The sequence below is a fragment of the Falco biarmicus genome, chromosome 1 (assembly GCF_023638135.1).
Source record: "Falco biarmicus isolate bFalBia1 chromosome 1, bFalBia1.pri, whole genome shotgun sequence".
Taxonomy (NCBI): domain Eukaryota; kingdom Metazoa; phylum Chordata; class Aves; order Falconiformes; family Falconidae; genus Falco; species Falco biarmicus.
Window position 1 is genome coordinate 40,556,135 of NC_079288.1, and position 27,002 is coordinate 40,583,136.

Genomic DNA, 27,002 nt, shown 5'->3' on the forward strand with positions numbered 1-27,002 from the left:
GTTAAGAGTTGAGAACTAACACAGTTTTGAAAACCACATCTGTTCACAAAACTGCATGCCTTCTCTCTAATCTAGATTCTCTGTTTAGATGAGCAGTATTATGTATGATTGTAGAATTTAGGCCATGTCTACAGAACTCCAGTAAGTATTCATTCTGGAATTCTTCTTGCCTCATGAGAAGGCACTCTGTCTGTTCAGACCTACTCCTCCGTACAATACAGTACAACACTGTGGATGATATAAACAAAATAATTTTAGATAACCAATTTTTATGGTGCAATGATTTTCAGAGCTGTAAGTATTAAAAAAACTAATCAATATGCTGGCATAGCAGAAATGGTTAAAACTACTTTCTTCGACTTAGGAAAAACCTTTTTTTCATAATCAAGTAGTACAATAGTTACTTAGTTTTCATGTAACCCTAGCTACAGCAGACTATTATAAGCGCTTTTTGAAAGAAGAGGAAAAGTCTTCACATTCAGACAGTATAATGTTACTCCCACTGAAAGCCATGGAAATTCTACTGCTGACCTCAGTGGGAGTAAAAGCAGTTCCAAATGCCTCCAACTTTTCAGATTTTCCACCAAGATGTCTATTGCAAAAAAATGCAATTCCATTTTATCACTGAAAGCCACAAACCAACAACCAATCAAAATACATCTAAAATTGTTTTATAAATGAGCAGTCTCAGCCAACAAGTTGCACTTGTAAACGAACTAAACAGCATTCTTCAGGGCTGACAAGCAATATATTGAAAGCACCATCATTCTAAAAATGTATGGCACTCCTGATTCAGGCTGACATGCTCTTAAAAATGAGTACAGAGCACACCTCACTTCTGAAATAACCAAATCAGTCTTGGACATGAGCTCTGTTAAAAAAGAACTTTGGTAATGATAGCACAATTACTACTGTTCCTTCAGTGTAAAAGATGCAGGAACATTTTTGAACTTGTAAATTCCTTTACTTCACAAATACGCTGCAGAATAATAATAGGTTACTCATGTATTCACAAACAGCATCTCATTTGATTGCTACTTTTTTCCTAATTTTCAACAGGTAGTGAGGCTGTATGGTAAGAGATAATGCCTTCTAGCTCCTGACACTTTACTCCCTTTCACCCCTACAATTATTTTCCTTTGCTCCAAATACTAGAAATTTCACCTCAGGATGATTGTTACAGTGACAAACCACCTAAGAAGTCTCCCACTTCTTCTATATAGTTTAGGATATTAACAAGCAATAACTTTCAGTTTTCCCTGTTACTGTGTAAACTCCATTCCCATCTTTAAACCCAAATTTACTTTTTTTTTTAGAAAGAGACGATTGAAAAAAAAATGAAATAGAAAATTAAGGCTTTTAAAAGTTTGAATTATTCAATCAGTTTTATTCATTTAGCAAGTACAGCTGTCTTCTGGTTTTAGTCATTTAAAAGACCAACTTTTAAAAATTATGTTCCTTTATCTCAGTGTAGATGGCTTTCCCTTGTGCAAGAAAACTTCTGTCTGTTAGTTCTCAAGAATGACTTTCCAAGTTATCGGAAGTCATACAAAGTAATAAATTGCTTTAACTATATATAGTCTTTGACTATACTCACTGTACTGTTCTGAAAAGAGCCCTTCACTTAAAACCAGTAAGTTAGCAGAAGGGTCAAATGCTACAGAAAGCCATACATCCCATCACACCAGTAAATAACCACTGAATTTATACTTGTGTTACATTCACACACCACAGACTGCTGTACAGAGAGCTCAGAGAACAACCTCAAATGAAGTCTGATGGTACAGCTGAACACAAAATTGAAACAGCTCAGAGCAGGCAGTTAGGAGGTGGGAACCCAGTTCACTTGTCTAAAAGCAGGATAGCAGAACAAAACATTTTGAAAAGGTCCATTTATAAAGTTTTGGAAGCTTGATCATCAGTTACATTATATGCAGTTAACTGTTCTACAGTTTGATTATACAGACGCATTTGTTTCTATATAGTGGTCTGCTATTCCAAGCAGACTAATTGAAACTCTTGCATATTTTAGCCATACTCAGTTCAATAGTCCTACTGTTTGAGAAAAAGGCCAATGAAGACTATTACTATAAAATGAATTTAGTCTTTCATCATTTTATTGTTGGCTAAAGAATGACAATTGTGAGACTGTTTGGAATAGTAAATAGCAAGGCAGATTAAGTTAGTAACAATTCTGCCTTCTAAATTTTACAGACTTCAACGTGTGTAATTAATAAAAGAAATAAAACATATATGTTAAGGAAATGTTAACAACTCTTACCACCCTTCCAGGCGAGTCGCTAGGCCCCTTTCCTTGTTCATAAAGCACCACTCAGTTCTGGATATCCCTGAAAAACGTAAGAGACAGATCAAACTCTGAATAGAAAACAGCTTGGTCACCTGAGCAATGGGGCAACTTTACATACAGCTTCACAACCCAAACACTTGCCAAAACTGCACCACTATCCCTAGTTCAAAACAGCTAAGACAAGGCTTTCATTACCCTCTAGAGTTCCTACTTCCTGAAATAAAAGTTCATGGCAGAAATTTCTTACCTGATTTGAACGGTCTACTATACAGACAGGTTTCTACCGAAATCTCTGGATCACAAAACCCAAAACTCATTTAAGTGTACAGTAACAAGATGCAAAACAGCCAAAATGTTTCTCCTTATTATCTTTTAGCTCAAATTATTTTTTTCTGGATCATACATAGGATTTCCATAACCTTACACTTGTTACATATACAGAATAATAGATTCCACAAAACACATACATACTTGAATATACAAGGAAATGGGCAAATTTTTCAAATCAAGTTAACGAAGTGTTAATTCCCAGGGAATACAAACACTGTCTTCGGCTACATTTTGCCAAGTCGTGGTAGGTTTTCTCTGTGCTTATTTTAACTCCCCAAAGCATCAATTTCCAAACGTTTTTTTACCTGCCTGCTTCCAAACTAGAAATACATCTGTTTCTGTACAGACACTGCAAGTTGGAAATCGCACCTTCTCCTCTGCAGAATTTCCAGAAGTTAAAAAAAAGCAAGACAGTAGTATCATGGAATCCTTGATTATCACTACATACTGGGCAAGACTCAGAGGAATATATGTATGCCTAAGTGTAGCTACACCACTATAGTGCCAAAGCACCACTGGCCATTGGTCCTTCTACTGCTGGCTGAATTTGTAGAACAATCACACTGATATATGGGGTATCCCCTAACAGCAGTAATTTAAGTGGTCAGTATCACAAATAACTAGAGTTTGTTTTGGTGGATTGTTCTGTGGGTTTTCCTTTGTTTGCTTGTGGGGTTTTTTTGTTGTTTTGGTTTGGTTGTTTTGGTTTTGTGTTGGTTGTTTTCTGTTTGTTGGTTTGGTTTGTTAGGTTTTGTTGGGGGGTTGTTTTTTGTTGGTTATGGGTTTCTTGGTTTTGTTTGTTTGTGGGTTGTGGTTGTTTTATTTTGGGGTTTTCTGGGGTTTTGTTTTTTGGCATTTTGTTTGTTTGTTTGTTTTTTTACAGTCCTCAGAGAAGAGTGCTCACACACAAGGCCCAATCTGAACCCACTAATACCAGTAAAAAATTATTAATACTCAGAACCACAAAAGATATATGTGCACTGCTTTTTATATCAATGAAACTGATACAATTTAAGAGATCTAAAAAATATGAACACAGCTATCTGGAGACTGCTTTTATAGAGGAAGACACTGGTTTCCCCCCAATCTTGTAAGCCAGTCAGCATTTGGCTGCCTTACAAAAACCATATATTCTCCCTGCGTGCCTCCACCTTCCACAATACATTTTATGTTTCATTTCATAATTTACAAGTTAAAAGGCAACACTATGTCTCAAAACAGTAATTCCAGTGACTTTAGGATGACACTTGATGAAAATTTATCTAATTAGTAAACAGGATGCTTTATTTATCATCAACTCTGATAACTAAATGCTTTCAAGTACTGCAGAACAAAGGAGAAACCTCATCACAAACATGAAACATACCAGGAAGCAGAGCATGTACACAGAAATTCAGTTTGTCACAAAATAAAATTTCATTAGAAGAGTCATGTTGTTCCAGAAGCAGCACTGATGGAGAAGGTAGAATCGTAAGAAATGTGTTGAATCAGTACAAATCTAACCGCAGGCAAGAATTTCCCTCAAAAGTTTCATTTTTATTAGCAATTCAGACTTTGCCTGAAGAGCAATTCAATCCAGATGTCAGAGGCAAAATCTGGCCATTGCTTGCCTTTTTAATTATTTTTTTTCCCAAAAAATAAAATGAACATATGATCTCCCCTAACCAAAAAGAAATACAAGAACTGATAACAATCAGAAATAACGTTAAACAGCCATCAGAGGGGTAATACCACAGATTTTAAAATGCCACTAGTAGCTTGATTAAGTTTTAAAACATTGCAACAAATCCAAAACTGATCCTTCTAAAATTACTTTTTAAGTATGACGATTCTGTATAAGCCATTTTAAAAGCTTCTACTCTTAAAAAAAGTGGGAAATTATGGCTTATTAAAAAAAAAAGAAGAATCTCACTGATCAAGAAGAAAGTTGAATGGCTAGCTTTTAATTTATGTTTTCAATATAAATCAAGATCTCATTTCCGTTACAAATCTATGTGCTCTGCTACCTGTACATGCCTGTAGCACCAAGGACGATTTCAGGAAGAAATTATAATTCTCTATAACTTACATTTATGTATGTTACAACTTCTCTCACTTTTGAGCAATATAGCTCAAAAAGTATGCCTGACATTCCTCAAGAAGTGTTTGACATTCTGGTAATTTTCACTTGATTAAAAACTAATCGCTATAGAGCATCTGAAGATGTTAATGGGAAAAGAAATTCAAGTGTATGTTACATGCACTGTAAAAAGATCAGACTAGTACAATTCTTGATGAGAACAATCACCTGCTATTAAAACATATCTCTAACTTTTTGGAACAACATACTCTTAAAATTTCAAGGGGCATGGATGTAATGTGATTTTGGATATCCTTGTACAATATAGCTGAGCAAAACACTAGGTAAGTCAAGCAGCAGAGCAAGCAAACAAGATTTCCAGTCTTCACTTATAACCTTGTTTAAAAAGTTTAGACTGCTGAACTCCAGGTCCCAGAAGGTCTGAATTTCTCAAGAACCAAGCCAACATTGAAACTACAGCAGTAGTACAAGTGGAGTTGTATTTTGAACTTGCCAAACAGGTATCATGGCTTCACACATGCTAAGGAGAGAAGAAATGATGGAAAAAGGGCACTTAATCCAGTGGTCTGTCATGAGCTTGAAAAAACTTCTTTCTGCCAGACCAGTTACCAACATCTAATGAGTATATATCCTGAATAAATGCAGTAAGGACTATCTTAATAAGTCTCATAAATATTCAAAAGACCCACCATATTAGCAATCCCAAACACAATAAAGGGTGAAGGTCTCTTAAAGAGCAGCTCTAAGCATAATGCAGCCAATTCTGACTGGAACTTCATGTTGAACCAGCGCTGGCTGACAAGGGCATGACCTTCTATTGATGCTGAAAATGATGACTTGGTTCAAAAATTGTCTCATTTTGCTGCCACAGATTTAACAGTTCAGGCTTCATCCCCATGAGATGAGTAAAACATGCTCATTAGGTAACCTAGCTCCCCAGAGACAGGATTTTCAACAAAGGGTAAGCACCTTTATTTTAATATTACAAATATGTCCTCAAGGTGCTTTAACGCAGACCAGTTGTAGAGGTGAAAACCAATCACAGATCTCCAGTCCCACCACTGTGCCACAGTACCGCATTCTCAACAGGAAGATTGCACTGATGAAAGTTATGGGTAACATTAAATATACCAACAAAAAGCAGTGAGTACTAAGCAGAAATACAGCTCAATACACCATCAAAGCAATTCTGAGGCTTTTCAGAAAGGTGCATAAATAAAAAGAAATAATTTTAACTTTGGACTGCATAAACAACAGGCACAACAATTATGAATTCTTTTAGCAACTTCTTTCAGCTTGTCTAAAACATTTACTGCCCATTGTTTTCATCTTCCTACTTACAGACATGCCAATGTCAGACAATATCTGTTACAATCAACTTGGATTTACTATTCTTACCATCTGTCTTAAGTCTAACCAATAAAGTAATACTGAGCAAGAAAAAAGGATGAGAGGAAGAAGGGAATCAGAATACCACAAAGATAAGCAGGCAGTTATTTCTTACTCTGAATGCAATAATAAAAACTCTAGAGGCCAAAATGTTCCAGCTGAGCTAACTATGGCTTCCTGCTGCTGTTACTAACATAGTATTGTAGAAAAGTAATTGCAAATATTACTCAAAGTACAAAATACCAAACAGAAACAAACAAGATAATGGAAGAAACATGTATCTACTGGCAAAGCCAAAATTCATTAGAAGATTATATTCAACATGTTTTGAAGCCAGCTGTATAAAGTGACACTGGAAGCCTTTACATTTAAATAAGCCTTTTAAAATTCTTTATTTCACTAAAAGCAGGAGTTTGACCTTAAGTGTTAATTTAAATGGATACAACTAAGTTGGTTAAAAAACCCCACAAACTGGAGTTCTATAAATACAGCTGCTAATGGTAGCCTCAGAATTGCAGCCACATCCCATCCCGACGCACAGCTCTGTCCATCCAGCTCTTCCCATGTCGGGAGAGTCACTGAGGGTTACACTCACTGGTGAGAAACATAAAAGGAGAATGTCTTGCATCCCTGAAACTCCTTTCTGGACTTTCTACCCTTTGCACTATCAGGATCCTTACAACTTTGCTTCTCCTTGTAGAAGACAGAACAATTTAAAAAATGTTCAATTATTAACCATCTTTCACAGAACCTGCTCAGAGTCAGTTTGAGCAAGTTGCCCAGAACATTTTCCAGTCAGGTTTTGAACATCTTCAGGAATGTAAACTCCACATTATCTCTGGGCAACTTGCTCCAGTGTTCTGTTCACCCTAGCAGTAGATTTTTTTTCTCCATTTTTGATTGAAATAAGACTTCACCACTTTGTACCTATCAGCATATTAGACTGTGTTGCCTGTTGTAGTATCAGTGATCAGTGGAAGCTGCTTAAATCAATGAGCTCTGAAAATGACAATGAGATGTATAACCATGAAATTTATCGAACATGCCTGCATGCATTAGTAATGACATAGTATGGCCTCTGGGTCCAATAATGCAGAGGGCTGGATTCCTTCATCTTCCAACGACTGCTCTAAATTCCCTGTCACACAAGGACACACAAAACAGGCATACATTTTTCACTTCTGGATATTATACCTCCTTTAAACCAGCTGGGTTTTGTCTTGCTACTGTACACACTCGATAAGTTTCTTTCAATTTCATAGTGTCAAAGATATTTTAAATAATCAGTTTCTCACGAAGAAGCTACTATTAACATTCCTTGCCTCAAAAGATACATGCAAGCAGTTACTCTGAGGTGGAACTGGGAGAAACCTGTATAAACTCAGTGCTCTTGAGATTTCTATTAGAAATCAGTTGCTCAATTCCATGTGAAATTACAAGAATGCACAAGCATAGTTTTTTGTTCTTTATTACAAAAGTCTCAAGTGACATCTGCTATAAGAAGGACAATGCTAACAGGCAGTGAAACGTCAAAGGTTTCCCAAGGAGAAGTCATTTCTGTTCATGATTCTCCTCTCAAAACACCTAAATAATTCAGGTGTATTCAGTCAAACTACACCTGTGTGAAGAAGACAGAAATGAATTATCAGGTGGTTAATCACTAATACTAAAATTCTGTGATTGTTATATTTGTCCATAATTCCTTTCTCATTTTATATTCTCTAGAAGAAAATGCCTTGAGAGATTTCTTTTCCCCATTAGAATTTCCCAACTTGCTGTGAATATTTTATATCTGTGCAGCTACTAAAGTCACTAAATTATCAATCTTGTACTCTAAATTAAGTCAGCCTATTTCAGGATCTTCCTTCCCCTTTCCCCCCCCCCCCCCCCCCCCCCGCCTTCTTCATTACAGCTATTTTAATTCTAGACTCTTCACACACTGTGCACCTGTAATCTGTATCTACATTGTATTAGTAGGATCCTCCTAATTAGATTTAATTTCCTCAAGTGAGAAAAAAAGTGACATGCTAAGCCTGCTAGTTCTTTGAAGAATGTCCTAGAAGGTCAAATGGTGTGTATATAAGGGCTTTGTGATCTCTTCGACACAGGTACGGTAAGGTTGGTCAACATTTCAGATGCCTTCAGTAATGAAAAGCAAAGTAACTGGTATTGATTTCATTCACATCAATCTCAAAACGGTACAAAATAATAATATTCTCTATGTAACAGTCTCATGGGTACGTGCAGATAAGACTTAATAGATCACAAACAGTAGAAAGCTCATTTAAATCAGATCCTGTGCAAAATTCTAGTTTTCTTAACTGAGCTACTATGCAGACAGTAAAGTATCTGAGATGTCTACATCACCTATCCTTATGAATTTAATCAGTCAGAAACTCTCTGAAGATCAGTAATTTTCCTATAGATTACAGCTCCACAGTTTGTCCACTCCTGAAACAATAGCCCTGTTCTTTAACAGAGACACCTGTGTTACTATTTTTGAAACTTCTACCATCCCAAAATATGTTGGTTTACTGATTCAAAGAAAAAATAATAGAAAAAATACAATTAAAAAATATCAGGCTCTCCTTTGTGAAACCAGCTGTTTCCCCCTACACTTCAACCTCTTTTCAGTGGAAATAGTTGTGTTTTTTTCTGTAATTCTTGCTAGTCTTCCTTTTATTTTTGTGGTACTGTGACAAGCTACGCCTTAGATTAATCTGGTTTAGGCCTCTCAAGGGCTAAAAAGCTTCTCTCACAGGCCTTGCTTTCTGCATCATTGGGGGAACGACACAGCCCACTCATATACACACTAAAACTCTAGCCTGCAGCCTCCTTTTCCCAACTGCATTACAGCAACACACACATCTGCATTTGGCACCTGTAAAGTTCTTTCACCACTGGGATCAGTAGCCAACTTGTTTAATAAAGTAAAACACAGCCCTTTCAAAATGCAGCAGTATTTATTCATTACTGCACAGGCAGTAAGCCTGTAGCACAAAAGACAAATCCAACACGGTCTTGTTTATGCTTAAAAGGTCTATTGCCAATTATTGCAATTCTCTCAGTCCAACTAATGTCCATCTCCTGATGGGGAAAACAACCTCAACCTTTCTACTCCCTGACTAGAACACCAGCATTCTCCCACAGCCCCTGCATAGTCTCTTAGTTCACATAAATCTCTCCCTCTTTCCAAGACACAGGGTCCTGAAATGGTTAGTATTACTGGAATCCTCTCTCAGGCTGACTACACTAAAGGAGAAATATTAAATACATTTTAAAGGCCAAAAAACCAACCAATCAAAAAAAACAAAAAAGGAGATGAGCAGTATACTCCATTTTAGATAAAATTTAGTTATTTTATTTGAGCATTAGTTGGGATATTCCCTATTTATCTAAACTACTATTTTTATCTCCAGTGCCTGGTCCTTTATACAAGCCCCTTCATCAAGTCTGATGGAAAAAGCAACAAAACACACTGTATTAGATTATGTCTGAGAACAAAAAAGAATACTTTTTTGCGATGCATACATTTTCAGTAAGCTTAGACACTGTAGACCTAGCCTGGATTTCTTCAGCAGAGAAGACAAAAAAAGTATTAGTCAACCACATAAGAACCAGAAGAGCCGTGTGTGAGAAAGGACAACATAATACCAAGGTCTAACAGCAAACTATTTTCAGTAAAAGAAGGGAATTGCAGATACCACTGTATGTGACAAAAGAACAACTGCATCTGGAATTCAGTATGATATTCCTGAGATCAGCATTAGAGAAAGACTGACTCAGCATAAATATGAACTACTGAAACTACCTGAGAACAGACTGATGGTTTCATGAGCAAAAGAATAAGAGTTTGGATTATTTAGCCTAGCAAAACAAAGGCTGAAAGGAGGCAATACTGTCCTCACTATATATACCAAACATTAAATTCTCAGAGAGAAAAAGAGCACGAGAGGAGCTATTAAAACACAAAACCAGATCACTCTGAACTGGATAAATAAAAAACAAATAAATAAGCTGAAGTATGGGTAAGTTTTGAACCACCAGAACAATCAGTTCATGGGAAGGAAGCTGATGTTATGTAGAAGATGCTTCAAAGGCAGAACAGCAGAGCTGTCCAGATTTGAAGGAAGGCCCACACAGCTGAACTGCAGTGGAATTTCCGATGTAAAATCATTTGCTTATTCTACAGCTCAGGTCTCTGTGATGACAAAGGAATGATGCAACATGCTGGCAGTTTAGAGAATATGCTTTTAGATGTAATTACTATATATTACTTCCTTCCCCTAAAATACCAGGCTGTAGGAATGCAGATGGAGATTATGGTATCTGTACAACTTCATATTTGAAAGAGAAGGAAATAATATTTTCCTTAAGTATAAGAAAGGGAAGGAAGTGCTAAGCTCAACTACTGTCCGAGACCTACAAAATTTGGAGGTACAACTGAAGCAGGAAATATGACATATGCTATGGTAAATATTACACTACCAAAATGAGTATCATACAGTTCATCATAATCTGAGGTCCCAGGAACAGCATCTCTGCCCTTAAACAGTTAAGTCTTGAGAAACACGGTACTCTGAAGTAAAAACAGCAAAGATGCAAGTGAAATAACTTAGCCTAGAATTAGCAGAAGGGGAACTGGAATGAAATTTGAGGTCTCCTCTCTGAATTACCATACAACATCACAGTTTGAAGCAAAGATTTTGTATGCTAGATGGAGAAATCTTGCAAAAGATGGAACAGATGATCTGACAGATCAGATGCAAATTATACTGTAAATTAGACTGTATCTTGCAAATCTGCCAGATATAGCATCAACTTTAATACGTATTTCGAAAATATAGAAGTTTATGAAAGGAAAATGCAAATATCAATTAAGAAAACTAATCAAAGTGTGAATTCAGTATTTTCTGAAGGTATGCTACATATATAGATTACTGCATTTTAACAAGTAGCACTGTAGTCCTTCAAATATTGATACATAAAATGAGGTAGAAAATTACAGAATCTCTCCAAAAGAGAGAGAATACAAGGTCAAAACAATACAGGAAAGTAAAACATCTTGTAGGACAGGGCTTAAGACACAGTTTTATCAGCCAATGTTAATGTTACCAACATCACTACCCTCCTACAGAGAGGGAAATGAGAAGAATTTGCTAAATATAGCCAGAACTGTTTGGAAGGATGCCTATCCTTATTTGTGCATTCATCTGTTTAATTGTGGGCAATACAGTCCACTCGACAGCCTGAGGCAACTGTGTATGTTCAATATCCTCTGAATTTTACAATCTCAACTGGAGATTGGACTTAATTGCACAGTTTACAATATTATAAATGGGAACTTTGTATTTTGAAACTCTCCACATTTCTAAGTACCTCTGCTACTTTTACTCAGGTTTGGGAATGTACTAAATGCCTTCAAAAGCGAGTGCAGTTTTACGCAAACATGGTGAGAAAGGCCACAGAATCCTTGTGTTTATTGTATGACCTCAGGTCTTTCAAATCCAAATGTATACAAATACACATCTATATTTTTACATTTAAAAATCAAGTTTTATGCTAAATGCTCCTTAGTTTGGTAGTTTGAAGAAATTGATCTGCGAGTGCATTTTTAAAATAACTGCAATAATTTAAACATGCTTATCAATACATCTTACCAAATTAATGCACCTTTATTTGAAAACAAAGCTGAAACATAACAAATACAAGTCCAGGAAATTTCTACATGCAAAACCTTTGGAAGGATTCCTAAATCTAAGTCCCTTGGCTTCAGTGACAATATTGTAAAGAAATATAATGGAATTAAAGTGGCACTGGGTGCCTAAATCCCTTTAAGAATGTGGACCTAAATTCGTAAGAAGTCACTAAAAGTCTCAGCCAAAGTATCAACTTATTTATAAATCACAGAGAGCTTCTCACATATTCCTTTTACTCAGGATTCAATCACCATTGATCTTCCTTCAAAGGGAATCTAAGCAAGCCAGGCTGCAAACTTCATCAGACCTCTGCTAGTTGTTAGCAGAAGGTCCAACAGCTCAAGAAATTCCTTTGTGAGTTTTCCATACCCTCAGTAGGGCTTAGAAAATGTGCAATGATAATTGTCCAGAAAAATCAAAATTTTGCATTTGGAAAAGAGTGTGTTCAGACACTCAGGAAGGAAAAATCCCTTCGAAAACAGAATCCAGTATTATCTACTGATAATTTAAGTGCAAATAATTGCCTAGCATTGTGAAGAGATTAGCCTTTATACAATTAATAATATTTAGAGTTTATGTTCATTTTCAATTTAAAAACCACTTGTAACAATACAAAACACGAATTTTATTACTGGGCTGCATACAACTAGACAAGTCATGTTAGATCTTCCTGAAGAGCTAAATGAATATAACAAGCTTCAGTTCTGTTTAACCTTAGTTCTTCAGTCCGTTAAAAACTACAACTCCTGAAATTCCAAATTATCATACTGCTTCTCTGCTTCAAAACAGTGAAAAGTAATTTGTGGTGTCATAAATGAAATGAGGTGGTTACTTCCTTGAACAGACAGACAGCATGGGTTGGGATTCAGAAACCCCACCGCCAACACAGCAAGTAGTTTTTGTAAAAGCTGAAGACTCTTGTTTATCACCTAAAGGAAAATACCATCATGAAACCCTGATAAAAAAGATAATGCAGCAAATACTCTTGCAAGAAAATATCCTCATTCTGTATAGAGCAGAATACCAGCACCAAACATACTCTCAAGAGCTAGCATATCATTCATGAGCTAACCAACTGAGAAAATTGTCTGGGGAACACTATTTTGTCTGGATTCTTATTTGTCATACTTTGGGAGTTTTATCTCAGCATTAAGCAACAAAACAACATGTAACATACTATTACACAAAAAAATACAATATCCTACTTGAATTTGGTTAGATTTAGTCCAAGCTTGGTATGGAAGTGTTTCACTAAACAGGCCTGATGCTGAACGTCTTAGTACTGAGCCTTGAACATTTGAAGCACAAACCAGACCTTTTATACTGTATTGTTCCTACAGCAGACAGAGTTTTGGTATAATGCCACTAAAGAGAAGACTGGCAACAAATAAGATATAAAAGTTAACCAAGAACTAGGATTTTATTTAATAACCTGAAGAGCAGTAAATTTGAAAACATTCATGTTTCTCTGGAATACACTGAGATTACTCCTGTTGACAGACTGTGGGTATATTTGGATATAAAGATGGTAACACCATCAGAAATGGAAGGCTGTATATCTGGGAAAACAGTGCATACAATACTTACAAATATGAGTTTTCTGTTTGACATTCAAATAAAGAATTAATGAAGCGTACATGTATCTGTATGAACAACGGAAGCTTCACATAGGCTTCATACACCAAGATTATTTGTGATACATTGTTTAGGTTTTCTCGTCATGCTTAAAACCCACCAAGAGGTTTTATTTTGTGCAGTATAAATATACAGTTTTCCATCGGACTCATGGCTAATCTGAGATCAACACCACAATTAAGAGGGCTAGCAAGTAAGGGAATAAGAACGTACCTCCAGGAAGCTAGGTATTACTTTCAAGTAACACTGGTATTCCCAAATTCTTAGTCGTAACCTGTACCTTCTGTTCAACTTCACTGACTTTAGGCTTGGAAAAGAAAATCAGAGGATCACATTCATCTTTTAGAATGTGTTCCTCCTCTATTAAGAGACACAGAAAGACTATAGAATCATAGAATACCTCAAGCTGGAAGGTACCCACAAAAGGAGATGTATTAGCATTAAGAGAAAATTACATTCCAGTTGAAGGACAGAACTGGAATAAGAGTTACTGTTACTGATAAAGAAATTCTACCAAGGTTTCAAATTTCTGGATTACAGAATTTAATCAGCTCCCATCGCCACATCACATTAAAAACAGCATCGTACCCTCCACCTCTAGAATTCTGCCTCAGGAAAGGGAACACTGTTTTTTACTTCCATTATCTCTCAGCCTGCAGTAAGGAAGTGCCTTGGTCCCGAACCAGAACCCACAGGAATTTAAAAAGTGCTATTTCTGCTTGTAGTAAAATCTTCAATATGTAATTTACATCTTGATATGTCATCATTTCTTGGTATTTAACTTAGTAACAGCTTCTGTAAAGTAGAGATTTTATTACATAAATTATGGAAGTAGCAGACTGAGTGTAGTGGATACAGCATAAATTTCTGAATCAATACAAAATATGTCCCTGGCAGTAGTTGTTATTCTGTGCAGGTGTGTTATTGATCACAATCATAATGGTCTCACTTTAGCTGCCGTCAATAACTCACTACTTGCATTGTCACACTGAATTAAAGAAGAACCAGTCTAAAAATATGTGGAGAAGTTAATACCAGCATGGTATGACCCAGTCTGTGGTGCAAAGAAGAACACTGCCAGTTTAAGTTAGGAATCATGTTTGAGACTGTACTTGACATTACATTGATAAAATAAAGTCAAATGTGGTATTTATTCAGGCAGAAGAGTAAATGTCTTCAACATACTGGAAAACTCTTAAATTTATAGCTACTGCATACAATAAAACTATGCTTTCAATAACTTGGAACCATTATTAGGATACAGTTACTGTTATGCAAAACTGAACCGAAGTTCTACAAATGGTTATTGTCATTTTACTGATCAACATGACTGAAGCTTCCTTGCATTAGATAAAGAATTCCAGAAGGAATGTTATATTATTTCACTTTTTTAAAATAGAGTTCATTTCTAAATCAAATCTTGACAGCAACATACAACAGCAGAATACAAAACATAAGCCAAAGATCTGTGAAGTACTGAAAAGTGAAATATAGATAATGTTATTATGGCAATTGTATAAAACACTACTATTATATAATGCATATATAAGCATTTTTCTTTTAATTAATTCAGAGTAGACGCATAATAAAAGAACACACATTGTCACTGGCCTATCAAAATGGAGAAACAGATCCAGATACGAAAGACAAAAGACCTCCTATTACCAGCAATGTCATCTTTATATCATTTTCAACCACTGTAGAAGATTAACAAAATGTTAAGATTAGGTGTCAAAGGAAAGAGCAGAACATCATTAAAAATGTCTACACCAATAATTAGTGCTCTTTACACATTCTAGAGAAGCAAAGGGTGGGGAGTGGAAGAGACCCACACCATGTTAAAGGAACACTGTTTTTGTGAGACACTTTAATTGCATTTCCTATGTATCTCCTGTTCATGCTAAGAGGGATTTTCCTTGACAAGCCAGCCCGGTATAACACCTTAAGTAACACTCATGCCACCTTTCTCTCCATATGCAGTTTTATCTAAGGCTTCCATCTCTTTCCCAGGAAGAGCAAACCAGAAAATCTTGCAGCAGCAAGCTTATGGATTCTACTAGAATCCTATGAATGATGTTACGTCAATACACATCACAAGAAACTCAACCAAAGATCAACCGAATTCTTTCAAGGTTCTGACAACTGCACAAAATAATGATAATTATTTTTTTCCCCTTCAACCTCGTACAATTAACCTCAGAGGTCAGGTGAGCTGAGAGGTCAGCATGAACAGTTGTCTAAAAGAAAATTCAACCCATCAATGAACGATAAAAATACCCACCACATGAAAGTTCTTCAAAGATTTGATGTGTACCTAACAAGAACAATAGCCATGCCATCTCACTTTCAGCACCTGACATGCATCCTTATTTAGGAAGCCAATCTCCATACACTATCCATGTATTTGCCTCTCAGCAGAGAGAGACGCTCCTTCAAAGTGCCAGTTAAAACACTTGATTCAAACTCACAGCCTGAATCAACCTCCAGAGTAGTCTGTCTCTATCCAGTGGTTTTATTTGCAGCCAGAAGTGGCTGCCCTTTCTAACTCAGACATCTAACTGACATGCCTGAAGTTACTGTAGCTCTCCCAGCCCAAGTGTCATATCAGAATCTCCTTCCCCAAGACAGTCTGTGCTTGATGAACTGTATTTCAAGTCGCTCTACAATTCACTTTTCACTGGGGAATCTCTGCAACCTTTTATACTCTGCATACTGCCAAAAATTATTGTTTTTTTCATTTAAAACCTGCAAAAATAAGTCTACCCAATATCACTAATATGTACAGCTCTCATCAAGCTGTGAATCCAGTAGACATAGACACTTGATTAGTTGATTAGTTAAACATTGCCATACAGTTTCTTGACCACAGGAATAATCCAGTAAAAGTCTGTGCAATCGCTTCTGTCACTGTCCTGACTTGCAGTTACTTAAAATTTTATTACTACATAACCCAAACTAAATAGAGAATATTTACTGTGATGAGAAGGTTCCATGGAGGAATTGTGCTGATAAGCTTCCAACTCATGGGTAGAAATTACACTGCCAGAGCAGATGAAGAACAGGCAATTAAGTTAATGGAAACAGTAGCTCTACTTTCACTAACTAAACATTGCAATGAATGTAGATCAATTAACAGAAGACTTTCTTACAGCAACAAGTTAAGGCAGCATTTTTTCATACAAAACCCCCCTCATTATCACTCTTTTTATGAAAGCAGAAATAAGGGGGGGAATTAAGTTTAGAAAAGAAAAAAGGCGTATGTGATACAAAGCCCAGATTCTACAAAGATATTTTTGTGGCCAGTACTCCAAATCAAGCTACTGTTCAGCACCCCAAAGTCAGTCAATACCACTGCATCTCTAATACTATATCACATAATTCAAAATAGATCCAACTAAGAGCACAGGTCTTGGTATCAATACCCTGGAAAGCCCACTCACAAGGATGACTGTGCAAAGAAATCACTGATGCCTAAGTCTACTCCCAAATCCTTACACTCTGAAACAAATAAGGAAAAGATGACATTTTTTGAGTTTACCACAACCACACAATGTCACGACCAGCCCAACATCAATATCCTCACCTTCCCTCTCACTTGCTTGCAACGTTTAAGCTGTAACTCTTCAGTAATGTATTTCAAAAGACAGTAAATGCTTCACAACTCTTAAATAAACCATAAGCAACTAAACAGTAACTGTTCTGGAGGACAAAGGCCTGGTGGCAAGGCACTAGACTTCAAGCTTCCAATGGCTTATGACAGCAATAACAAGGCAAACAAAATAAATAATGAAAATGAAATTGTGAAAGCTACCTTGACAACATCCTTTTAATCTTCAGCCAACTTGAAATGTCATGTAAGCACTGAAGCAGCAAAGAGATGATACTGCTTTGATAGCAAAATCTCTATTTCTCCCTGACCTACAAATCACAAACGAATAGATTAGTGGTGCACTCACATATTTCCACACAGTAGCTCACAGAAACCCTGTTGCACCTTCTGAAACAAAATGCACATGCTCCAAGATGCAGGAAAACCATGATTATAGGCATCATCAACTGAAGCATGCACAGAAGACTTGATGCTGCAGTAAAGGACCTTATGGAAAAAAGATCCTAAATTGCCCAAGAAAGCCATCATATCTGTAGAGATGAAGCATACTGCATGTAGTTCAAAAAGGTCTTCCTAGTGCTATATAAACTGGAGAGTGAAGCAGAGAAGCACAATCCTGCTCGTGTTCTTAATGGATCGTAGTACCTTGTTATACTGCTACCAGCAGCATCACCATTAGACAAGTGTCGGATGAAAATTACTTTCTTGGGCTACTCAGCCTGGAATCTGTGATCTAAATATTACAATTTTTCTTTTTATAAATATATTTTATATTCAGAATCACTCAACTTGTCTCATGGTAATTAATATCAGCTGACTAAGACTTGCAGAATCAGACCAAGATATCCTTCACACAGAGGTATGTGGAGAGATACAGAACTGCACATACTCAGGCCCACAGGCTCTTTCCTTAGTGTACTACTGCTAGTAAACGGTTTCTATCTTGTGCCAAAAGTCTATGCTTGAGAAAATACCGATTCAGAGATCTACAGAAGTACCCACTGATTTTGTTTTTCTAGGTCAACTCCTCTGAGGGCCTGATTTTGAAAGATATGATTAGGCAGATCCCCTGACTTCACTGTAGCCAGCTTCTTGGAACCAACTTCAGATGGCTCTTACCTGGACCCAGTGACATTTCCATCAATTTTACCTAGATTGGACAACAAAAACTTCACTACATAGAAAAATAGGAGGGTATAAACAATATGAACTTTTACAAAGTTTGATAAGCAGTTTAAAAAAAATTATATCAGTAAAGCCAGTCATTTCAGGGATATAATGGTGCCTGCCTTAGTTAAGATCCATTCTTTTCAGAAAGAGACCATTTGTTTCAATACTGGTATGCTCCCAGTAATGACAGCTATTGTAAGAAAATATATTCATACATGCTCTTTGCATGAACGAGTAGTGACTAAATATAAGCTTCATTAACTAAAGTGAAGTGTTCCTTACAAGAGATTAAAGTATTTTAAAATGCCACCCATGTATACATTCCTACTAGGTCTCTTGCACATTTTTTTATCCCCAAGATAGGCACATATTTTGGTGGGCCAAAACGTCAAACTATCCTGAAAAAACAGTGGCAGTCAGTAAGTCTCATTCAGGACTCCAAAATATTTTTTTAATGTAGTCTGTATAAGTTCATGATGAAAAAGACATGCAGTCCGCTTACCATTGAATGATTAGCCATTTACACACCACACAACGAAAACACCGCTTCTTGAAAACATGACTGCTAAAGGCTGGAGTGCCAGCCTTCCAGAAGATTGGCTATAACTACATTGAGCTCCCTGTTCTTACAATGTTGCAGAAAAGCAGACACACAGAAAGAGTGAGATTCACTAAAATTAGTTATTTGTCTTACATACTGTTTAAAATTAATACAACCTAAGCTAATGCAGAAGATCTAGACCTCTAGAACTTCAGCATACAGAACCAAAAGTAGCTTTACAGCTTGTTTTGGGTTGCCTGCAAAATGTGAGGGGAGGAGTGGAAAGGACAAATGAGAAACAGAAGAGGGTGGTGGAACGGGTTGCCCAGAGCAGCTGTGGATGCCCCGTCCCTGGCAGTGCTCAAGACCAGGCTGCATGAGGCTTCAAGCAACCTGGGCCAGTGGAAGGTGTCCCTGAACAGGGCAGGGGAGTGGAACTAGATGGTCTTTAAGGTCACTTCCAATCCAAATCATTCTATGACGCCATGAAAAAAACTTGCACCACAGTTTTTTGGGTCTGGCTTTGTTTTACAAAAGTGAGCTGAGGCAAATTAAAACCATTTTATTACTGAAGATGGTTGCTACTTTTTTCAGATGTTCAGGTGGCTAACCTTCTTGGTTCAGCACACACGTAGACCACATCCTGCCTGGAATTTACACAGCATACTTCAAGATCTCCTTGTTCTTACTTTAATGCTTAAACCCATGATATTGCTAATGCCTTTGAAGAAAATATGTTTACCAAGTCACAGGTATATGCTAAATGTTTTACATTATGGAAAGAACACTTTTTCTAAAAATACGTGGATTTTAATCTTAACAGAAGTCTCAAGGCTAATTTCCAGGTGACTCATATGAAGTCTGAATAAGGTAATGGCACGCAACAACTGATAAATTCTTTCCCTATCCATGTTGGCGCAACCCTAGAGCTGGCCTTTTTCCTCCTTCTGTTGGAGAGACAGGCATTAAAAGTAAAAAATTGGACCGAACATTTCTGCTTTGAAGATTACTATGATGGCTATTAGGAATAGAATGCACTCACACTAGACAAGATACTGTCATACTCTGGGTAAACTGTAAAGACATAAGCTAAATATGATCTCACACTTAGCTTCTACAGCATTTGTTTACAATGTCTGTGTCAATGATTTATACTCACACAGTAAAATATTAACAGCAACAAATTATAAACCTAGTAGCACAAGAATTCTAACAGGTTTTCCTCACAGTGTATCAATTCTGACACTAACCAAAATCCACCAAAATCACTACAGAAATCATGTGTTGCATTACATAAAATCAAATACAGAAGCTTCGTTTTATGTAACTGTAATATCCATGCAGATGGTCTGCAGGATAAGATATTTTCTCTCAACTGCAGTTTGTACAAAATTTGAAGTATAAGCAAATGGCAGGAATTTTGCCATTTCTAGTGCAGCGTCCTAACTCAATATAATGGGAATCTCTCTATATTTGTAACTCTTACCAGTTCTTCCAGTACTAAAAATTGCTGAGACTGAAATCCATTGCAGAGATTTTTAATTAATAGATGAAAATCAAAGAAAGGAACTAATTTTCATCTATTCTAGCTAAATAGTAGGTCAAATGTATGGTTGCAGTAATTGAAATTCAGTTATTTATGTTGACAGCAACTATGGCATAAAAATAAAATCAGCAAAGTCAACTTTATAAAGAACACCAATGTCAAATACAATACATTCTATGCATCTCTGAACAATACATGAGGATGGACTATGCAGTGAAACTATGCAGTCAAACTGTATTGTTCTTCTAAACCCTGCCCTCCTAATACATTCCTTCAGCCAAGTAATGGGAAGATAAATCCATTTGCCTAATGGAGCATATAATTTAAATATTTCAGGCAAGCATTTAGAGAGATGTTGCTTAAAATAAATATAACTGCCATCCATCCAAATATCTTGCATGATAAAGATCACAGCATAGTTCACAACTTATTTTTCCTGTAGAAACGCCAAACTATCCAGCCCTTTCAGTTACTTTAGTCACCATGTATATCCTGTGCTACTTTATTATAACAAATCCTTTCTTTCCACGGAAGATTTAATATTAAGCTGCATTTTTTCTCTTTTGCAGTGCCTTGCAACATTTCTAAAGCCACTAAAATTTCAGATTTTACTACTGCACCATGCAGTCCTGCACAATTTTGTAAACAAAGTATGTTTAAATTTATGGAACCTTACAGGGCTAATGTACTTAATACAGACTGCAGCACTTCATCCACAGGAAGATACAATCAGCCAATGTCAATATTCTGTCATTTAGAACCATGATTTTATCATAAAGCATTCCCATTAATAAAAAATAGCAGGTTTTTTTCCCACAAACTTGTATCTAGTGTTAAGATGTTATTAGTATAAAAACAGGTTTTACTTGATAGGAAAAAAAATCTGCTTGGTTTTTTTTTTTTTTTCAACATGCTAAGAATCACATTTTGTATTGTGACCTACCTAAGGCACAACAGTACACTGTAAAACACAAAGTACTTGTTATAATAATTCCCCCTTCCACATACACAAACAAGTGCTTACATTAAAAAAAGAAAGAGAAAGGGAGAAAGACAGTCTTTATTATTTGCATGCTAGAAGTGATCATTTTAAAGAGTTGATCAAGTTTTTGCAAACATTCAATTTTAATCATGTATAGCAATACTGCAGGAAAAATGAAAAGAAAAAGACACCCCTAACTTTGGCTTATAAGTCTGTAATGGATTTCACGTTTGTGAAGAAATAGGTTAGTTTTGTTTGGGCTTTGCTACAAAGAGATTCATCTCTTATGCATGCCACAAATAACCTGAGCAATGACTTCCCTCCATGTCAAGAGCTGCCCATCATATTACAGGATTAATACAATGTTGATTTGTTTAGGGGTTGCTTGTGTGTGTGGCTTGCGTATATAATTTTAGCCATTCATATACATCAGCTCCTCGTTGCATATCTCACAATAAGCTGATAACCGCTGTTAAACCTTAAATAGCAATCTTTAGCAAACAAAGCAAGCCAGTCTGCAATCGTGATGTAAAATCATCCCAAACGTACTACACCCTGCAAGAACCTCTCACAGAAAATAGCCCGGCAGCCTCATTCATTCCCCCCAACCCAATGATCTGCTCACCATCTCCTCCGTCTTCCCTTATTTCTCTGTCCTCAGCTTATTTTCCTTGCTTCTGCTGGCTTCAAGGAGGTGGGTGTACCCACATAAAAAACACACCAAAAAACAAAACATACAAAAAAAAGAAGAAAACAAAAAAAAAAAGAAAGAAACCCCCCCCACACAACTCTTCAATAAAATACTCAGCAACCACTGAGCAGCATATCAGCGAAAGCCCCTTGTCTTCCCCTCTCGCTTCCCGTTCCCCGGGAGCAGGAGCCCCCTCCGCGCCGCTCCCGCTCGCCGCTCACGCCCTCCCCACTCCGGCGCGGCCCCGCGGGTGCCCGGCTCCCGCGGAAGGAGCCTCCGTCCCCCCGCGCGATCCCCCGGGGTAACACCCGGGCTGCATCAGCCCCGCTATCGCCTTCTTACCCACCGAGACGACATAGTAGAGGGAGTCGGGCTGATTTTCCCCTCCCACCTCCACATTCCTATTTACAAAGGGTATCCAAGACCATCTTTATCCAAACCGGGGGGGGGGGGGGGGAGAGGGAAGGAGGGGGAGGTGGAAGCAATTATTAACCCTTTTCTTGCATTTACCTTTTCTTGCATTTACCTTTTCTACTGTGATTTTTGGCTGCGTTTTTAAAGCACACGGGGGAATTTTTCTTCTCTACAAAGCACGTAAACCCGCTGCCATCAGGCCCTGCGGGCCCCGCTCCCGCAGCCCAGCTCGGCGACCAGCGGGTGAGTAGGGTCTGCCCAGTAGCCCCACGGCCGCTCCAAAAAAAGGTCCAAGGGCAACGCCGAAAAATGCATGACCTTCCGAAATTACTTTTCGGAAAATAACCGCCCACGCAGCCGCCCCGGCCGAGCGTCCCTCAGGAGAGGCCCACCGGGCGAAGGGAACACATTTCCCGCTCTGGCCGTGCTGGTTTCATCTTTCTAACTCTCTTTTTTTTTCAGCACGGCGTTATCGCTCCTCAGCATTCACACCGGGGGGGGAGGAAGTACCAGCGTAAGGTAAGCGGCACCGCCGCCTGCCCCCGCCACAGCGGCCGGCGGGCCGAGGAAGGCAGCGAGACCACGACCCTCCCCCCCCCACAGCAGCCCCGCCGCAACCCCGGCCTCACGCCGCCGGCCTGCGACCGACACACAGACCGCCGCGCTGCCCCCGCGGCGCGAATTTTCCTATTGGGCATTTCCTGTGCATCGCGCCCAGCAACTGAAGGCGCATTGGTGCATTCCCGGCGCGCTCCGCTCACTGGCCGCTCGCTCGGCGCGGCATTGGCCGGCGGGAATGTCCGTCCGCGCGGGGCGGCCCGGCCCCTGGGCGAGCGCGCGGGGCAGCAGCGCGGCAGGCGGTCGGCGGGAACGGCCGGTGCAGCCGCTGCAGCGCAGCGTGAGGCGCCGCCCGCCAGCCCTGGGCGGGAGCGGGGTACGGGACACGGCGCTGCCGGCCGCTGCCCGCGGGAGCGGGGCGCTGGCCATGTGCGTTCGGCAGGAGCAGCAGGGACCGCTCTCACCTCACCGGACGGGTACGCGAAAGCGCGCGAACCGGCCTGCAGCGCTGAGCCCGCCGCCTTGCAGCACGGCTGAAGGCTTGCTGCGCCTGGGGAACGAACCGGTGCTTTGCACAGCTGCAGGGCGGGAGATTCCAGGCCCGGCTGATGTCTGCATAGCGTGCTGTGACAGAGGCCTTGTCAGGTGCAATGCAGCCAGGAAATGCTGGCGCACGGTCCCTATGGATTTGTCCAGCTTGCCCTTTTCGCTATTTGCAGCGGTCTGTGGGCTGTGATCCAGTCACCTCTCAGCCTCATGGCTTGAGCTTCCTACAGCCCTCTTTTATACCTTACTGTCTACCCCCTTCATTATTTTTATGTTCCTTCTCTGATTGATTTCCAGTGGGTTTGCCCTCCCTAACCGTGGTGCCAGTGTGCCAGTGATACCAGTGCTTCGGACAAAAGCACTCCTTTGCCGCTCCTATACATGCTGCATTTTATACATTAAAGGACTAGTTTAGTCCAGTTTACCACAGTATTACCTGGAGAGGTCACGTTGAAACATTGTAACAGCTAAATTCTTTTCTGAAGTACTTTTGGCAGAGCTAGCCCCCATCCCTGCATTCTTTATTTCCAGATATGTTTGCTCGTGTTTTCTGACATTAAAAGCACATTATATTGGACTGGGATGATTTAACTGGGCACATCAGATGATTCTGCAACTAATCAGTCGTGAATTATCCACTCGTCTACTAAACTACAGATTTTACTAGTAAAGATCTTGCATAATCTAGACAATTGGTAGAGATACCAAGTAGGATCAGAGCAGCAGGAACTGATCTCTAGAAAACTCTGCGTAGGTCACTGACATCTCTTTAGCAACTACTTTTTGAGAACTCTGAGGGAAAAGTTACTTAAATGCATTTAAGGTGTGCTTTATACATTCCAAACAACATGCATTCCAGCACTTAAAAGACAGAGCAAAGTTTTAAAACAAATTTCAGGACTCTTGGTTATTGAGACAAACTCGGGACAATTCTGCAAGCTTTTCACTAAGCTTCAGCTTGTTTCTTAGCTTTCTCCAATAAAGGTTCTGTGCTGAAAGCCAGTGCCACTGTCTAATTCATTAAAGATCCTTAAAGTGGATACAGAATCACTGCCTACTTGGGATCAGAGTACTGGAGTTTGACAAACAGTGGGAGCTATACACAGATCCCCTAGGACAGGGTCTAAAAGGGACAACAATAACCGAGCTGCTTTCGGCAGAACAAAAAGTAGACACAAGAAATAGAAGGAAGCGTCTGAACAGCCACCAAATCAGTAGTTCACAAGTCCTTGCAGTGGGCTGGTTTTGGGAAACCTAAAAATGTTTTAAAATTACTCTAATTTCCCATATGTATTAAAAATAATGAAAAAAATTAAAAATCGGTACAAACTAATGCCATTAAGTTTTAAGGCTATGGACAGCTTACCTTCTTCCCATGGGCATAACTCTTACTGAAGGTTTGCAGACCTATATAATCTAAAGATTTTTAATGAGTGCCAAGCATAGAAGCTAAATAATCTTTGGTCACAGTGATGAGTCTATACTTCAAGAAACAGTGACAGCAAAGTACAATAAGTCATATTTGATACGCATGCATTTTACCAATTTTGGTGTAACAGATTAAGAGATTTTTATAATTTGCTTATTCATCAGATAACTGTTTTAAATAACAACACTGTACCTGAAAACAAATGTGGTTTAGGATTATATGTATCAAGGTTCATATATTTAGGTAATAACTACAATCTATTACTGTGCTTCAAAAGCAGTAGTACAAAAAATGATGATAATATACTCACCCAGCAATTTTCATCAGTAGATCTCAAAAGACCTTGCAAAGGTCAAGGGTATCATTCCATTGTTGACAATGAAGAAAGAAAGTGTTGAGGTGAACTTGCTCAATGTCATATGCCAGAGCGGTGGTAAAGCTAACAATTGACTTCAGGTTTTCTGCATCTAGGTTGAAAGGTTTTGTCTCACAAGCCACATTACACACTCATATACCCTTGGGAGTTCTTTTCATTAGTGTTCCATATCTTGCGTGTACTGTCTTTATCAGTGTTGGAATCTAGAAGAGCTGTCAAGGCTTTTTTGGTCTTCCCTTATAGGCTTCACCATAAAACAGTTTTAATTTACAGGCTCCACTGAAACCCTCTTGTGTTGCCACCCGTAAAAAAAAGTCAGAAATAAAGTTCAAAATCTTGTGTGAAAAACCCACAAGTAAGTTAATATTTCAGTATGAGAGGACAAAAAGGTGGCACAGATCCAATCCCAGCCTAAATCTGCAGGTCTAAGTAAATTACTGGATGTTTAATTATCAGTTCTGATCATGCATGCTGTGCTTAATAAGTGAAAGCAAATTTGACTTTGTCGATTGTGTTTTCCTCAATCCTCAGGAAAGCTGTCCTGGCCTGAATTCATGCCATTGCAAGCTCAGGGCTCAATGACTTTTGGGCCTTTCTGGAAGCAGAATCTCTCCTGAAGTTAGCCATGTTAGCACACATCCCATGCAGAGACTGTATTATAGAAACTGGTAAGTAGCTACATCCAAACTCGCTATGATTGTCAACAGCCCAGGTCTGGGTGTATCAGTTCTCAGAGGTACGAGCCCTTTGAAGCTCAGACCAGGCCTTTGATGTTATTTTTTCATACCTGGAAACAAAATATACTGGAAACAGGCTGAGGTGCCAAGAAGCAGCCCATGGACTATACAATATCAGAAACGACTTCTCCAGACCACTGTGGTGGACATGGATATGGGACTGTGTCAGAGGTGACCCCTAGCATGCAGCGCCATCGCCTCTCAGTGGACCCCATGGCGGGTTCCCCTCAGGCAGTGCAGCAGGCCTCTCCTCAGGGCCCGGCAGGGAGCAGGCAGTCATGGCTCCTGTGATGGCAGCCACAGTGCCTCTCATGGCGCCTCTAGCTCCTCTCATGACGGCCACAGCATCTGTCAGGAGCCCCCGGCCCCTCTCATGGCGCCCACAGCTCCTGTGATGGCGCGCCCGGCCCCTCTCATGGCGCCCCTCGACGCCCGGGCCACTGAGGGGAAAGGGAGCGGGCGGCACCCACCGGGCAGTGTGTGTAAACCAGCCAATGACAGCTTGAGAAGGAGAGGCGGGGTTGCTTTCCCTCCAATAGCGCGCGGGGAGGCGAGGCGCCCGCAGCCAATAGGGCCGGGTGTTGTTTTGAACTGGCTGCGCTCCCGGAAACGGTGCTTTGGGGATGTGCTGGGGCCCGCGGCGCGAGCTGGGTGAGTGCGGGGTTTGGCGGGCTTTTCTCTCAGGGCCCTTCCCTCACGGGGCTGGTGCGGCCCCGCTGCCCAGAGTCCTTGTCCCACGCAGGCCGGCGCCTCTCTTGGCTCGTACTTTGCTGGCACGGGCGGGGGCCAGAGACAAGAATAGCCTGGAGTGGCTTTGCTTGTCCCGCGTGGGGAGCCGGAGCCCGCGGCGGGCGCAGCCGGGCCGTGAGGTGCGGGGCTCTCGGTTTGGGGAGCGGGGGCTGCGTGGCGGGCGGGCAGGCCCCTGCGGGCCGGGCGCCAGTGCTCTGGCGCTGCCTGCCTC

General features: G+C 39.4%; 2 protein-coding genes across 14 annotated transcripts in view; one reads left to right on the top strand and one right to left on the bottom strand.

Moving 5' to 3' along the window:
• Window positions 1–22,983, bottom strand: part of ARVCF (ARVCF delta catenin family member) — a 290,550-nt gene extending 267,567 nt beyond the window's left edge. For 2 of the 10 annotated variants that reach the window (XM_056338395.1, XM_056338388.1), the window contains exons 1-2: window positions 21,916–22,137; window positions 2,282–2,348 (exon numbers count right to left, since the gene is read on the bottom strand). The gene's annotated coding sequence lies outside the window, so the exon portion shown is untranslated. Of the gene's footprint in view, window positions 1–2,281; window positions 2,349–17,252; window positions 17,360–21,915; window positions 22,141–22,327; window positions 22,343–22,507 lie in introns of those variants that run through there. The other 8 variants (XM_056338411.1, XM_056338405.1, XM_056338370.1 and 5 more) reach the window with 7 other exon arrangements.
• Window positions 22,984–23,252: 269 nt separating this feature from the next.
• TANGO2 (transport and golgi organization 2 homolog) overlaps window positions 23,253–27,002 on the top strand; it is a 41,789-nt gene continuing 38,039 nt past the window's right edge. For 2 of the 4 annotated variants that reach the window (XM_056338495.1, XM_056338531.1), the window contains exon 1: window positions 26,599–26,692. Coding sequence is in view for 1 of the 4 variants with exons in the window: in XM_056338514.1 (XP_056194489.1) it covers window positions 25,947–25,972 (26 nt within the window). In the remaining 3 variants the exon portion in view is untranslated. Of the gene's footprint in view, window positions 23,430–25,834; window positions 25,973–26,598; window positions 26,693–27,002 lie in introns of those variants that run through there. The other 2 variants (XM_056338514.1, XM_056338505.1) reach the window with 2 other exon arrangements.